We start from the raw sequence: 15,981 nt of genomic DNA, 5'->3' as shown, positions 1-15,981 counted from the left end.
CTCAATTTAACTTGTTTTGACCCGAATCTTTTTCCTACATGTAGATTAAGATTTGTAGTTAAGTTTAGACTATAAAAACGCTTGATTTTGTTATAAATTGAATGAGTTACAAGCCCCACAAAGAAAGGTGTCAAATCAGAATTTTTTATGTTACAACATTTAAACATAATTTAACTTTGTTGTTTAAATATGCATAACTCACTCAATTTAAGTTTTTTTTACCTGAATTTTTTTTCTACACCTAGTTTAGGTTTTATAGTTAAGTTTAGACTATAAAAACGCTTGATTTGGTTAAAAATTGAATGAGTTACAAGCCTCACAAAGAAACGTGTCAAATCAGACCGGTTCCAAAATCGAAAACCCGGCAAAAACCGAAACCGATTAGGGATGTCAAAAAAACCCAAACCCGATGGGGAAACCCGAAACCCGATTATTTCGGGTCAGGTAACGGGTCGTTATTAGGTTTTTTTATCGGTTTCGGGGCAGGGAGTGGGTTATCCTCACCCCGACCCGACCCGCCCTGAATATATATATATATATATATATATATATATATATATATATATATATGTTAATTGCACGCATTCAAAGATAAAATAGTTACTATGGACACTCTTTTTAGTTATTAACAATCCGGTGTGAATGATATTTTTTATGTTTTGACGTATTACACTAAAATTAAATCAAATAATTATTAATATAACGTCGAGTTAATTTTATTAAAGTGATTCATCATATTTTTAATTGAAAAGGGAGGCTAGAACACATAATTTTTTATAAGACATCGGGGTACCCTAAAATGGAATAAAAATTTCGTTATGAATTGTTATAAACCCGATAAGATACCCGAAACCCGACGGGAAAACCCGAACCCAACGGGGCGCCCCAATAAGATACCCGAAAGATATCGGGGCGGGTTTGGGAAACCATGCCCCGCTCCGAACCCACCCCATTGTCATTCCTAGAACCGGTAGAACCGTCGGGCCAGTTCGGCTCTTGATTTTAGCCGAAGCCGGTTTCCGGGTCGTTCCCGGGTTGGGCCGGTTCCAGCCGGTTCGGTCTGTTTGCTCATGCCTAGTTTTAGTCCATGTTTTGAAAACCGGACCGGACCGACTGGTTCGATCGGGAATTGGTCCCGGACCTGGTTCTTTAAGGCAAAAAAACCGGTATTCGTGTTAACCGGTGAAAACCGGTCCGGTTGAACCGGTCAAAACCGAAAATCTTAAAAAATATTTATTTTTTTCATTTTTTGTATTTTTATATAATTAAAAATAATTATGACATCATCCGGTTTTTCTGGTTTTTGAGACCGGTTGGACCACTTGAACCATCGAACCAGTAAGACGACCGGTTCGGTCTCCGGTCCGGTTTTCAAAACTTTGGTTTTAGTTTTAATAGTGTTTCTAAAAATACAACCCATTGGACCGGTGATTGGTTCATTTCTAACCCGGTTCGGACTTCGGACCACATCTCCTTGAAATTGCAGAAGTTCAAGAACTTGATCAAAACAGAGTTGGATTTTTTTTGGAAAATTTTAACGAAAAAATCTTGAAAAAACGACAAACCTTTTTCTTAATTCGTTTCATTCCTGATTCCACCATTCATTTCCCACCCAGAAACACACACACACTCGAAATCATGTCAATCGCACCTCCAACAACCACCAAACCAAAGGTCGTGATTTGCATCGGCGACATCCATGGATACATAACCAAGCTCCAAAATCTCTGGTCCAATCTCCAAACCCTAATCCCACCTTCCGATTTCCACTACGCCCACATCATCTTCCTCGGCGATTACTGTGACCGAGGTCCCCATACTCGCGAAGTTCTAGATTTCCTAATCGCACTTCCTTCCAAATACCCAAATCAATCCCACGTCTTCCTCGCCGGCAACCATGATTTCGCGTTCGCAGCGTTTCTAGGAGCCATCCCACCGCCGCCAGACGGATCGGCTTTTTCCGATACGTGGGAGGAGTTTAAGCCTAGCGAAGAAAGAGAAGGGTGGTATAAAGATGATGGGTATGAGAAGATGCATTTGCAAGGGAGGAGATGGGCTGGGAAGATTACTGTTAAGTTTAATACTGCTAAAGGAACAGAGTATAAGGGTTCGATTTATGATGCTGGAACCACATTCGAATCTTATGGTGTTCCTCATGGATCTTCTGGTATGTATTTCACTTTAAATGTTGTGATTAAATTAATTCCATGATTAAGTTGTGAATGGATTGTATAGATTTGATGAAAGCAGTTCCTGATGATCACAAAAAGTTTCTTTCTAATTTGGTTTGGATTTATGAAGAGGTTAGAATTTTACCCTTTTTTTTTTACTTGAAATAACCTCTATATGCTTGCATTTTATCTTATGATAATTTTATTTAGGAGAATGTGTTCATAGAGACAGAAAATGGACTTCAATCTTGTAAATTAATCGCTGTTCATGGTGGTTTGGAAAAAGGGAAAGATGTGAAAGAACAAATTAAATATTTGAAGGAAAAAGACACGAGAATTCCAAAGGTGGAGCCACTTAGTGGAAGAAAGAGTGTGTGGGACATCCCCGAGGTAAATCTAAAATCTTAAAATGTTAAATGCAAGAAATAACAATGTATTTTTATTTATTTGTGTATCATAGCATTTTACTTTCGTTTTATTATTATATAACATTATACTTTTAAGTTTTTCTTGTTAAGGTGTTGTACTTTGAAAAATCTACCTAGTCTAGTATTATATGTTCGAGAGTAGAGTATAATTTTGGTCCCTGAGTATAGCTGATTTTTTCAATTTTGGTCCCAGACAGGTCCTTTTTGAGGTTGTTGTAAAGTTTTGGTCATTGTTTAAAGTAAAATGACTGTATTTTTTAACCAAAATTGCAAAAATCGTTTATACTCAGGTGACCAAAAATAGTCATTTTACTTGGAACAGTAAGCAAAAACATTACAAAAGCTTCAAATAAGGACCAAAATAGCAAGATAACTTTTTGGACTAAAATTGGAAAAATTAACTATACTAAGGGACCAAAAATGTGATTTGTTCTTTTGGTTTTTTTTCCTTATCAGGACATTACATTTTAAAAAAGTTACATTATAGCAGTGAAATTTGTTTTGTATTTGGATGGCATTGCTATAATTGTGTAAAATTTTCAAATAAAATGTTGTGATAGGAAGAAATGAAAGTATGATACGATTCCATTCTCCCCCACATGTACATGTATTACCCGTAATAGCGATTTTCTTTTATTTCTTCACTTATAATGGCAATGTAGATTGTTTTTTTTATACATAATGATATTTCTAATTAATATTTGATATGAATTAGGAATTGAGCAAAAGCGCGACAATTGTGGTAAGTGGTCACCATGGGAAGCTTCATGTAGATGGTCTTAGACTGATTATTGACGAAGGCGGTGGAATGGAACAAAATCCGGTGGCGGCGATTGTGCTCCCTTCAAAAACTATTGTCCGAGACACCGATAAATTATAAGAAATATTAGAATCATAAGTAAAAAAATGGTGATATTTTTTTGTAGAGTCGGATGTTATGATTCTTATTAATAATTGCAAGAAATATTAGCTTCATACATAAAAAAAATGGTGATATTTTTTTTGTAGAGTCAGGATGTTATGATTCTTATTAATAATTGCAAGAAATATTAGCTTCATACATAAAAAAAATGGTGATATTTTTTTGTAGAGTCAGATGTTGTGATTCTTATTAATAATTACAAGAAATATTAGCTTCATAAATAAAAAAATGGTGATATTTTTTTATAGAGTCAAATGTTGTGATTCTTATTAATAATTACAAGAAATATTAGCTTCATAAGTAAAACAAAATGGTGATACTTTTTTTGTAGAGCATGTTGTGATTCTTATTAATAATTACAAGAAATATTAGCTTCATAAGTAAAAAAAATAATAATAATAATAGTGTCATTTTTTTTAAAGTTAGATGTTGTAATTTTTATTAATAATTACAAGAAATATTAGCTTCATAAGTAAAAAAAATGATGATATTTTTTTTGTTGAGTCTGATTTTTATTAATAATTATAAGAAATATTAGCTTCATAAGTAAAAGAAATTATGATTTTTTTGTAGAGGGAAATGTTATGATTCTTATTAATAATTTTGATATGGCATGAACAAAGATCATGATTGAGGTGTATAATCTCACTAGTGGCATGGTTTTGGAAGAATAAGATTCTAGTGGTAAGATTCAAATACATTTCTTTGGAACAAGACCAAAATTGATAGAAATTTTTTGCTGCCAAAATTGCAAAAATAAGAAACACTCAAGACCAAAAATGTAGTTTGCTCTTTTAATTTTAAAGTAAGGACCAAAAAAAATGTTACAAAAACTTTAAATAAAGACGAAAATTTGTCATATAAATCTTTTTAGGACCAAAATTACAAAAATAAGATGAGTAAAAAAATGTAATTTACTCTAATTTTCATTCTCATAACCATGGTTCTAAAAGGCGTGTCTTATCACATTATTACACGAGTTTTTTTCAAAAGCGTGAGTTTTTTTTGTTTTTGGTTTTCCTTTTTTTTAGCAGGCTTAAAACAATTGAGTTTTGTTAACTTTTTTTTTTTATATATAAATTAAATGATAATATAACACTTCTAACAACTCGATATATTTGATATAATTTTATAATTATATGATTTTTTTTAATATATATAAAATTGTCCTGTCTTAAAAAACATATGGCTCGTCATGTCTTACGCTTGATGTTGCTGTCAAGCTCACGCCTCATTCCATTTAGAACCTTACTAATAACTACTTATGTAACTTTCTTTAATTACGAAATTGCCCTTAAACTTTATAAAATTAAATTCCATACACCAATTTGATAATAAAGATCAAGTATGGCAAAAATACACGAACTCGACGTGAGAAATCAAACCTGGGATTTTTGATACAGGTAAATGGTTATGGGACAGATATGAGCTTTTTTCTAAAACATTTCACTGGTTTGTGATGGTTATAAGGGTTATACTAGTCCAATTATTTAATAACATTTACCTAACCTCAAACGATTTATATTTTTATACTACTTATAATTTTATTATTAATATATATAATTTAAAATTTATATGTTAGTATTATATGTAATAATTAAAACAGAAAGTTTGTTATGTAATTATTGATGAAACATCGACACCAACAACTGTTAGACTTTAAAATTCCTGACCTTAGAAATTTAAATTATTAAAATTCATATAGTTTTTTTTGGAGGATATTGTTATCATATTTTAGGTAATGAAAATTCCGATGCTAAATTTATCCTATACTTAAACCCAATGGGCAATGGTTACATATTAGTCGGGTACCCGACAGAACCAAGTTCGGGATATGGTTTTATAAAGAGTTATGTGACTAGAATCACACAATACCCAATTCATACTCACCCATTGTTATCCCTAAGGCTATAGTAATGGTCACAAGCAATCCACTAGAAAAATATTATCATTTATAGGCCATGTTATATCCACTACATGTTTACTACCAAACCACTAGCTCTTCGAAATAGTTATCACTTCACTGTATTTTTTATTTTATTTTATTTTATTTTCTTTTGACAATAGATTAAATAAAAAAACTAATTAATAAACATAAATAAATATTTTACATTACTTAAAACCCCATTACATAAATTTAAAACCTAAATTATTAAAAAAAACATAAAAAACATAAAACTTTAAAACCTAAATTATTAAAAAAAAAACATAGAAATTTAAACCTAAATTACTAAAAAAACGGTCAGAACCGTTCAAAACCGGTTTGAAACCGGATCGGATTTACAAGGAAACTGGTTTGATGTCATCAAACTGGATCGGATTGGAGCTTTGTGCATCTCTACAAATGATCAATATGCATATATTAATTACATGCAATTGTTAACATCCTCAACCCAACAACAACCTCTATTCACTAATCTTTCATACCACTCAAACTACTACCAACAACAACTGTCACAACAATTTAATCAACCCCAATTCCAAACCTTTCAACAACAAACTTCACAACCATCTCAAGTCTTGTTATCTCAATCTCAACCTATAAACATTGACAATGACGACGACGAAAAGGGTCCAAGAAACACAACAATCATCTGGAAGAAATAAAAAAAAAGGAAAAGCTCCAAAAAAAAACTACGTAGCTGGGGAAGGCGAGGAGCAAGTTTTAATGAAAGCTTGAATTTTCATATAGCAAGACAGATCTACTGCTGGATAGATACCTTTGGCGGCTAATCCTCTTGATAGTACGGTAGCAGCATCTAAATGTGCAAATGTCGTAGCAGGAAGAAATCGGCAACGCGCAATCGGGTCAGTTTTTGGAATCGTATTTTAGACCACTTTCACACACTCTTAGAAATGGAAATGGACTGAACGTATGACACGGCCAATGCAAAATGACGTGACCTACGAGCAGCTTGCACCAAATTTAATGGCATATCTGACAATCTTAAAAATATGGACAAAAACGGTAGCAACGATTTTATCAACCGCATTATACAATACAAAGTTACCAACAATAGTAAACCTATCCGGCAACCAAAAGGTGTGAGAAGTTTGTCGTAACGGTGCAAATGGGTCATTTATCCGGATACAACGCATTCGGGCTCTACTACCGTTTAGCCTAATAAAGATGTCAAACTAGATATTATTCTTATTTCGACACAAAAACAAGATATGATAATAACAATTGAAATAAACCATAATATCTACTCTAATAAATAAATATCTGTTTTGCAACATATCATATTCTCATTTATTTGTAGTTATTTTAAATTAGTTTTTTTCAAAAATCATTTTATAATTTTTTTTTCATTTTATTAAATTTCATATAATATTTAAATATAATATTTACAATAAAGATATAAATAAATGCATATGAATTTCTAAAATTGATTTTCTTTCTAATTTCAAAATTTCTAAACTAAAACCTCTTTAGTTTTCTTTATTTATTTAATCTAATTCTAAATTATTTGTTTAAATTTAAAAAAAAAAAAACATTTTAATTTTAATAATTTAATATTTTTCTTATAAATTCAAACTCTCCGGTTTAAAATTTGACATTTAATTTTTTTTAAATAAACCCAAATGATACATGGTAGTAATCATATAAATCAAATTACATAGAGATTAATATCATGACTTTTTAACGGTAAACTATATAAACTCCAATACATTGGTCTAAAATGATATCCATATAATAAACAACGAATAGTTTTTAAAATTGCAATATGTAAGCAACTAGACCTAATTTGTTTTCTTTTTTCAAACATCAATCTAAATCAAAATCCAATACAACAAAAGATGATTAATAAATATATAAATAACGAAAGTTATTTCCCTAGATAATATATGACTAAGCAAACACCAAAACTCTAAAAATGTATGGATTCTACTTTAAAGTCATTAATTATTATGAAATGTTCTAAACAAATTTTGAAAATTCAGTCCAAAGTCATAACTTACAAACCAAAGTATATATTAAAAAGAAAAAAAAGAAAACTATCTTCTAATTCTCTTTCTTATCCTCATCATTATCATTATCCTCATCATCATCATTCACATCATCATCATCCACAACCTCATGTTCCACATCCTCTTCATCTTCACTATACTCACTCTCATCATCATCATACAACTCATCCTCCTCCACTTCCTCCTCCTCACCACCATCCTCCACACCCTCCTCCACCACCGCCACCCCGCCTCTCATCCCCGCCCTACTCCTCTTCAACACCTTCAACTTCAAACTCATTTTCGTATCACACCCCAACCACGAATCACTCAAACAAAACAAAGTCAAATTATAAGTCCCTTCCTCCGGCGCCAAGAACCGCCCAATCACCAACCTCGACCCGTTCCTCACCTTCTCCACCGCCTCCTTCACCGCCAAATTCAACTCCTTCGGGGTGGCACCCGCCCATTCCTTCGACTCCCGGATGACTTTCGGGGCGGCGATTAGGGCGGCGGATTCGTCCATGAAGCTCACTTTTTGCGAGATCCATACGCTGTTGGATGTGGGGTCCGCTAAAAGGAGCCAAAAGTTTTCTTCTTTGTGGAAAGGGTAGTTTGGGCAATGTGGGAGGGAACGGATTTTGTGGTTGGAGCGGTTGAGTGTGACCCAACCACGCATAGTTACGATATCGCCCTCCTGGATTGCTTCTTCGCCTTCGGTTTCACATTTGATGTCGAAGGTTATTGATGGTAATGTCTCGAGCACGGTTTCGATGTCTTGGGATTGGAGTGGGGAGAAGCCCGCGGTTTTTGTTAGGAGGTCGAAGCGGTCTTGTTGGGTTAGGTCGCGGAAGTCCTCGAAAGTACGGATTTTCTGTTTCAGGGGTAAAATGGTCATTTACTGTTTAATCTGACTAAGATAGTTATCATGTAATCATATATACGATAATGAGATGGTCATGTAAAGGGTAAAATGGTCATTTAATGTTTTAAAGAAATATCATGTTTAATCTAAGATAGTGATGATGTGGTAGTTAAGTAGTGCAAGTCCTCAAAAGTAGAGATTTTCTGTGAAGGGCAAAATGGTCATTTACTGTTTGATGGAAATATTGTGTTTAAGCGAAGAAAGTAAGGATGGAGTAGTAAGTTATTAAATGATATGTTTATGTAAAGGGTGAAATGGTCATTTACTGTTTAATCTAAAAATGGTAATGATATATGTTCATGTAAAGGGTAAAATGGTCATTTTGCAAGAATAGAAAAGTGCTTGGATAAATAATGCTATTCTTTGGAAATCGAAGGAAAAGGTTTTAGGATTTAGTTTTGTAAAAAATTGGAACTTAATTCCATAGTAAAGTGCTTAATGTACAAAGACTTTCTTTCTTGAAGTATAATGTCCAGATTTATAATAAAAAATAAAAAAATAAAAGTTGAAAGTATGTTGCTATTTTTACATACCTTTCTGGCAAGCTTTTTAAGAACAGCCTCACTGAAATGTGGGAGTTGCAAAAAAGGGGCAATTCCTTCAACAGACCCTCCAACTGGCTTTCGTGCACTCAATGGAACTCCCTACATGTCAAATTTTTATAATAATAATATTATTAGTAATCATTAATTATAATGATTATATAAAAAATAAAAAATAAAAAAGCACCTGTATTATACACTGTGAGAGCTCAACCACCCCAATTGCAGGTCTCAGCCACCCGTGTCCATGTGGGGGCCGCTGTAGAACCGCCATCTACAACAAGAAAAAATATACCTTTTTTTAGATAAAAAATTACCATGTTGATTCATAAGTAACGAGGGTATTTTGGTCATTTAATAAAAAAGGAAGAAAGAAACTAATGACTAATCTCCTTCCATTCCAGCCTCCCGTAAGAAGGATGAAATCCATCAAACATGGAATTCAAAGATTTCAACCAAACTAAATTCCCTCCATTTGGCACTGTGGAATGGAATCTTGGATTCCAATTCCGGTTGTGAAGCAAAAAAAAAAAAAATTCCCTTTATAACAAGTAAAGACAAAGTATAGAGATACCTTCATTAACTCTTCAAGAAGGCGAGGAGCAACTTCAAGTATACGTCTAAAATCACGTTGTAAAGAGGGAGTCAAACATCCTGACTCACGAGTTAATTGAGCTTGAACTAATAACTCAGTCTGCAATTTTTTTTTAAAAAAAAATATTAATAGAAAAAAAAAAAAAAAGATTATTAAAAAATTTAAAGGAAGATTAAAAAAACCTTGACTAGAGCGGGATGTTGCTTCCAAAATTTAGCTTGTTCTTGTTTAATATTTTTAAGGTCAAGATTTAATTCACTTCTGACAAGAACAAAAAGTCTCTGAAGAGGCTCTCCATCACTTCTACGCACTGGAATCTCCATGTATTCAGCAGCTTTTATGAACACATCCATCACCTTACTGTAATTAATTTTTCAAATAATTAAATTAATTATTTTGGTCATATTTTTATACTTAACTTGAAACTTTCTACAACATTGGTTATAAACACTATTTATTATATCCTGAGATGTTACTTGTAAGTAACTGAGTATGAAAGTTGTTACAAATTGGTTTATATAATAGTGGGTTTGCTTTACATGTTACCTAACTTTTGTTTTTACAGTTTCCACCCAAGTTTTAAATTTTGTTACGAATTTGGTCTCAACTTCTTTTTTCTTTAACGAATTCGCAACTTTGGTTTTAGATGTTTTTTATTTAAATTAGTTTGTTTTTGGTGTTTAGTTTTTATTATGAATTCGTCTTCTGATTTTTTTAGTAGCGCATTTTTTAAAGGATTTTTTGTTTTTTATAGATTTAAAAAAAAATGGATTTAAATTTTTTGTATGTTCGTTTTTATGCATTTAAAGATTGTAAAAAAAAAATGTTTTTTACATGTTTGTTTTTACAGATTAAAAAAATGGTAAAAAGCATGCAAGGGTTGTAAAAAATTTAAAAGAAAAAAAAAATACACGCTAATTTGTTTTTACAAAAATGAATTTGTAAAAGAAAAAACATTCATAATAGAAACTTGTAAATAAACATGTAAAGGTTGTAAAAAATCTTCAAAAACATGCATAAAAACAGATAAGCAAAAAAATTAGAAAGAAAAAACTAAATTGTAAAAGAAACTAAGTTTCAAAAAACATATAGAAACAAATTTGCCAAAAAAAAAAAAAGTTGGGACCAAATCTGTAACAAATCCATTAAAATAAATAGATTTGTAGCTAAAATCAATATAATAGCAAAACCACATTGTGTTTTTCTTCATTTTGCAATGAAAAATTGGTATTTCTTTAATGGTGAGAAAAGTATATAATGGCTTAATCACTAGAGAAAATAGTAAAGTTGCTAAATTGATAAAATGGTGAAAGTAAAAATGTTGAATTATAGTTTTTAAAAAAAAAGTACCTTGGAGCCAAAGAGGGTTTCATAAGATAGAAATATGCAGATAAAGTATGCTTCAAGACATAGTTTCCAGTATATTTAGATGATCTTGATAAGTACATAACAGCCATCACCAAGGGCATAATAATGCAAATCCCAACAATTCCAAGTAAATTCACTGCCCCTGATGTCCCATCAATATTCAATAGAAACTGAGGGAGAGCAATTCCCATTTGTAGCCCCTGTTTTTTTCACAAATCAATTCAACAAATTAATAATAGACTTTGATTTGTGTAATCAATGTTTTCAAGGAACTGTAAAAATTGAATAACTTTTAGCTTTTCACTTATAAGTTACAAGGGTAATTTGGTCTTTTAAGAAGATTATGGTGTACCTGTCTGCCATCGGGATGACCATATTTTTCAAAATTCTCACGTGATATTGGATCTGTTAGAGCTTGATAAGCCTTGGATATATATTCCACAAAATAATTATGTGCCTCTGAAAAAGAAAATAAAAAGTTATCACTAATAGACTTAGGCTATTTTTGGCATACTAGCTGATAGCTGAAAAGCTAGCTGGTAGCTGAAAAGCTAGCTGATAGAAAATAACACTTTGTAAAAGTAAAACTAGTTGATAAGCTACTTGAAAGATATAAAAAGACATAAATAGGCATTTAAAACAATATGCTTTTTTATAATTAATTAAGGGTATATCTGGAAAAAAAAAATTTAAAAAGCTCTTGAAAAGCTAGTTAGGCTATGTTTGGCTTACAAGCTGAAAAACTAGCTATTAGCTGAAAAGTTAGCTGTTAAATAAAAAAAGCTCACTGATAAAAATGATGTTCGGGAAAACTAGCTGAAAAGCTAGCTGAAAAAATATGAAATCACATAAAAGGACATTTAAAAGAATGTGTTTTTATAATTAATTATGGGGTATATATGGAAAATTTTAAAAAAGCTCCTAAAAAGCTAGTCTAAGTAGCTTTATAAAAAGCTAGCTTATAAGCTACTTTTTGGATTGCCAAACATGACAACTTAAAAAAGCTCGAAAAATAAGCTAGTTGTGGCACCTCAAACACAACCTTAAAGGGTTAGAAATTTAGAATTTAAATTACACAGTTGGTTAAAAACTTAAAATAATTATCCACCTGGATCTGGATTTTTATCAGGGTGATATTGGATAGAAAGTCTCCTATATGCTTTCTTGATTTCTGAATCTGTAGCTCCATGTTCTAATCCAAGAATACTAAATGGTTCAAAGATTTCCACTTCATGACTACTACTTTTTATGTGATATGCCAACAACACCATGATCACCCATAGCATAAGAAGAGTCAGGTTGCTATAGGTTGAAAAGTTTGATATCTGTTTATTACATAAAACCAAAAAAGAATTCAGAAATGTGTTAGATTACATACTATATAAAACTGAAATAAAAGATTATGAATCATTATACTCACACGTCTAAATATAGACTTGTGGTACTTTCCAGATTGTAAGCAGACTGAACATTGACATTTGGCGATTTTGGCCTTCTTTGTAGCTAAATGGTATAACTGGAATATTGTGTAAGGTACTAAAGGAAGAGCCAATATGGAGAAGATAAAGATTGGAAAAAGAGTATTGCTATCTTCTGATGCAGCCATGTTGATTGTTGAATTTGGAAAGTTATTCTTCTTGGATATGATACGCCTTTGCCAGGTGGCAACCCTGGATTGGAGGTTATACTGAGAAGGGAAGTATGTAACATTAGGTAAGAAAAAGAGAAGATTGATTTGTTATCATATGAATGACTGACTTAAGTCATTGGTTAAAATACATGATCAGCAATGATTATAGAAACTAATAATCAAAATAAGAAGATAGGGATACTTATGAATTATGATATAAACACATGCATACAATCAATTTTATTCTACTTCGAACGACTAATGCGTAAATCTTTTTCCAATTATAAACAAGTAAAAGGACAAATAAGGTTTACAGAGACTAATGTAAATATGTAATCATCTCAAAATTCTGTTTTAAAACCCTCTATCAAAGGGTTATTTTTAGTTTTAGAATCAAAACAAGCAGCTTTTTTCCCCTTAGTCAAGCCTTTATTAGCAACTACCAAAAACTCAATTTCAATGAATAGGGGTCGCCTCTATGTATAGAATAGCATTTAGTTTTATACAAAAAACCTTAACTAGCTTTCTCCCAAAAGTAAACAAATACAGCCTCGATATGTTTAAGAGATGATCAACATTCAACAATTGTCAACATGATAACATCAATAAGCCTCGAGATACCTAGAGTCCTAGACTCTTGAGAATTGAGATCAACCTAGTTAGCTAATCATCAGTTTTAACCATGTAGATGCAGAAAGATTTGATGTAGTGATTGTTTATTTTTCTTAAAACAGCAACACTTGTCGAATTTGTAACCTAAATGGTTTTTCATCGAACCTGTATAAGTGAATTCGACAACCATGTAAAAGAAAAAAAAAAAAAAAAAAAAAAAAAAAAAAAAACTTTACCTAATTACTTATGTAGAAACAATGGAGCACAATTTAACTACAAACAGAACTAAACAATCGATTCATACATATAAATATGTATGTATACAAACGCAATTACGAACATACACCGAAATGGAAGATGAAAAGACTAAGATAATTCTGATAAAGTCGAGTAACATGAATCGGCAACCATAAGAAGCATAAACATTTGATAAGGATTTTGAAACTGTTAAGTGATTGGTTTACCTTGTGGGGGTTTCAGTTTACAAGATGTGTTGATCGGAAGTCGACCGGAGAAAGTCGGAACCTGACCTGGTTTAGGACTTTGCTATACGCAAATGGAGCCCTAGTTATTTAGATCTTACGTAACTAAACGTACTTTCGTATTTATGACTCATCGGGTACGCCAAGGTTTTCCTTTTTCTTAAACTTTTCCTTTTTTACCTTTTTTTTTTTATTAAAAATGATAAATATCTTTTAGGATAATTATACAAATTGTGCATGGTTTGGGATGATTTGTTATACGGGTTTCGCTGGTCAAATTTGGGTTCGTGAGGCAAATTTAGGTTCACGGTTTGACGGGTCGGCAGATTAACCAAAATATTATTTAAGTAATATTGAGAATCAATTTTATTTAGGGCACGCAACATGTATATGCTGATAGAAACAGTTGCATAACTTGGATCTAATATATTATACGGTAAATTTTTCCAAATGAAGTTCATGGGTTCAAATCTTCTCAGACTGCAGGAGGGCATTATGCATAATCGCTTGCAAATGCAAGACAAGATGTCTATGTGTTTTCATCAAATGGTGAAATACCTTCGGCGTCCCTACTTTAAAACAGTAATATATATATATATATATATATATATATATATATATATATATATATATATATATATATATATATATATATATGTGTGTGTGGGTTGACCTGTGAACTCAAATACTAACTTGAACACGATCCATTTATTTGACAGTTAATGGGTTAGAATCAAAACTCGTTTATTTTCGTGTCGAGATTCTGTCATCCCTAATAACTATTTTTTAACTCGCGCAGTCTTTAGGGGAAATGACTTATTAGGGTATTTAACTATTGCCTTTGTACTTAATTGGACACTTTCCTTTTTTTTGTATCTCATTTACCATTGAACTTGTTGTATGTGTTCACAGAAACCATTGAAACCGGCTATTGAAGGTTTCCGGGAAATTCTTATCTTCGGCGACTCTCCGGTCGTCTTCTCCGGCGAGCCTCCGATAAAAATGAGTTTTTCCGGCAGACTTTTCTCGACTACCATCCAAGCGGCATCCACCATCGATGTTGTTGCTTAGCTTTCTCCACCCTCCCCTCTCTCCCTTCTGTCGATATGATGCCAGAAAAAGGTAGAAGGGACGCAGGCAGCAAGCCACCTGCCACCTCCCTTTTGCCGTCGGTAAACCACCATTACCACCTCCTGCTGCTTGCTGCTGCTATAAGTCATCAAGACGAGACCCAAGGATCCGTCGAAAATCTCATTTTTGTCAAAGGCTCGTCGGAGAAGACGACCGGAGAGTCACCGGAGATAAGAAATTGTCGGAAATCTTCGATAGCCGATTTCAATGGTTTCTGTGAACATCTACAACAAGGTCAATGGTAAATGAGATACAAAAAAAATGAAAGTGACCAATTGAGTACAAAGGCAACAGTTAATTACCCTAATAAGTCATTTCCCCCAGTCTTTATGGTGTGTTTTATAGCGTCTTTGGTCCATGTCACATTTGAAATAACTATTTTGCCCTTAGCAATTTATTTTTAATTTATTTAGGGTAAATTACACGAATGGTCCTTTTGGTTTGGAGTGGTCTGCGTGCTTAGTTCCTAACTCTTTTTTTTTTTAACCAGGAGCATCTATATACTTTGTTTTTGTTTCAAGTGTTGTCCCTATCAGACCTGAAATGACATTTATACCCATTCTTATTTTTTTTAATATTATTATCTTTATAGAAAAAAAAAAGTTCATATGGGTCTCACCTCCACCCTACACCCACCGTCCCTTAACCCTTGCCCTATCATCTCCATGCAGTTACATTTCCTCTTTCCTTGTTTTCTCTATACGAATCATAAAGAGAGAAAACAAAGTCATCTAAATGTATCTACGTCGATGACTTCCCATTTCATATTTACACTCTATAATTAAACGACAATTCGTTATTCTCCTTCAGGTCCAGTGACCAACACCGAAGAGTTACATTGTCGTCTCTGACAGCCCGTTATTTTCGTTATTGTAAAAGTCAACTAAGTCAAACTTATGGTTTTGATTTACTTATTTAAGGTTAGTTTGATAACCTATATGTGTTTAAAACTTTTTATTAGAAGTGTTGCTTAATTTAGAAGTGAAGTTCATAAATTCAAGAAATCTCGCAATCACTAGCCTCGGACCGAAAACGAGATTTCGGTCAAGGCCACAAACCCTCGCATCTGACCATTTCCTTCGGACCACAAACGGTTCGTAGCCGAGAACACTCTTCGGACCGTAAACCCTTGATTCACGGCCAAAAACTCCTTTGGACCGCAAACTTCGGTCTTATCCCTTCGGTGCGAGAACCAACGCATGTGTCCCATCACGATTTCTGTAA

At 32.6% G+C, this 15,981-nt stretch overlaps 2 protein-coding genes across 2 annotated transcripts; one reads left to right on the top strand and one right to left on the bottom strand.

Moving 5' to 3' along the window:
* The first annotated feature begins 1,485 nt into the window (after positions 1-1,485).
* On the top strand, positions 1,486-3,768 carry LOC111894442 (tyrosine-protein phosphatase RLPH2). The gene is made up of 4 exons (XM_023890526.3): positions 1,486-2,167; positions 2,236-2,303; positions 2,382-2,561; positions 3,315-3,768. Exons 1-4 carry the CDS (start codon positions 1,639-1,641, stop codon positions 3,477-3,479), a joined length of 942 nt encoding a protein of 313 aa, XP_023746294.1. The 5' UTR covers positions 1,486-1,638; the 3' UTR covers positions 3,480-3,768.
* A 3,624-nt stretch (positions 3,769-7,392) lies between these two features.
* LOC111894451 (dnaJ protein ERDJ2) lies at positions 7,393-13,768 on the bottom strand. Its single transcript, XM_023890533.3, has 10 exons — positions 13,609-13,768; positions 12,323-12,589; positions 12,011-12,227; positions 11,255-11,361; positions 10,885-11,102; positions 9,717-9,894; positions 9,514-9,633; positions 9,127-9,213; positions 8,931-9,041; positions 7,393-8,346 (listed from the first exon to the last, which is right to left on the bottom strand). The coding sequence occupies exons 2-10, from the start codon at positions 12,506-12,508 to the stop codon at positions 7,528-7,530; spliced, it is 2,043 nt and encodes a 680-aa protein (XP_023746301.1). The 5' UTR covers positions 12,509-12,589; positions 13,609-13,768; the 3' UTR covers positions 7,393-7,527.
* Between the last annotated feature and the right edge of the window lie 2,213 nt (positions 13,769-15,981).

Source organism: Lactuca sativa, chromosome 2, assembly GCF_002870075.4.
Source record: "Lactuca sativa cultivar Salinas chromosome 2, Lsat_Salinas_v11, whole genome shotgun sequence".
Taxonomy (NCBI): Eukaryota; Viridiplantae; Streptophyta; class Magnoliopsida; order Asterales; family Asteraceae; genus Lactuca; species Lactuca sativa.
The sequence above is the reverse complement of the archived record's forward strand: the minus strand, read 5'-3'. Positions and strand labels throughout refer to the sequence as shown.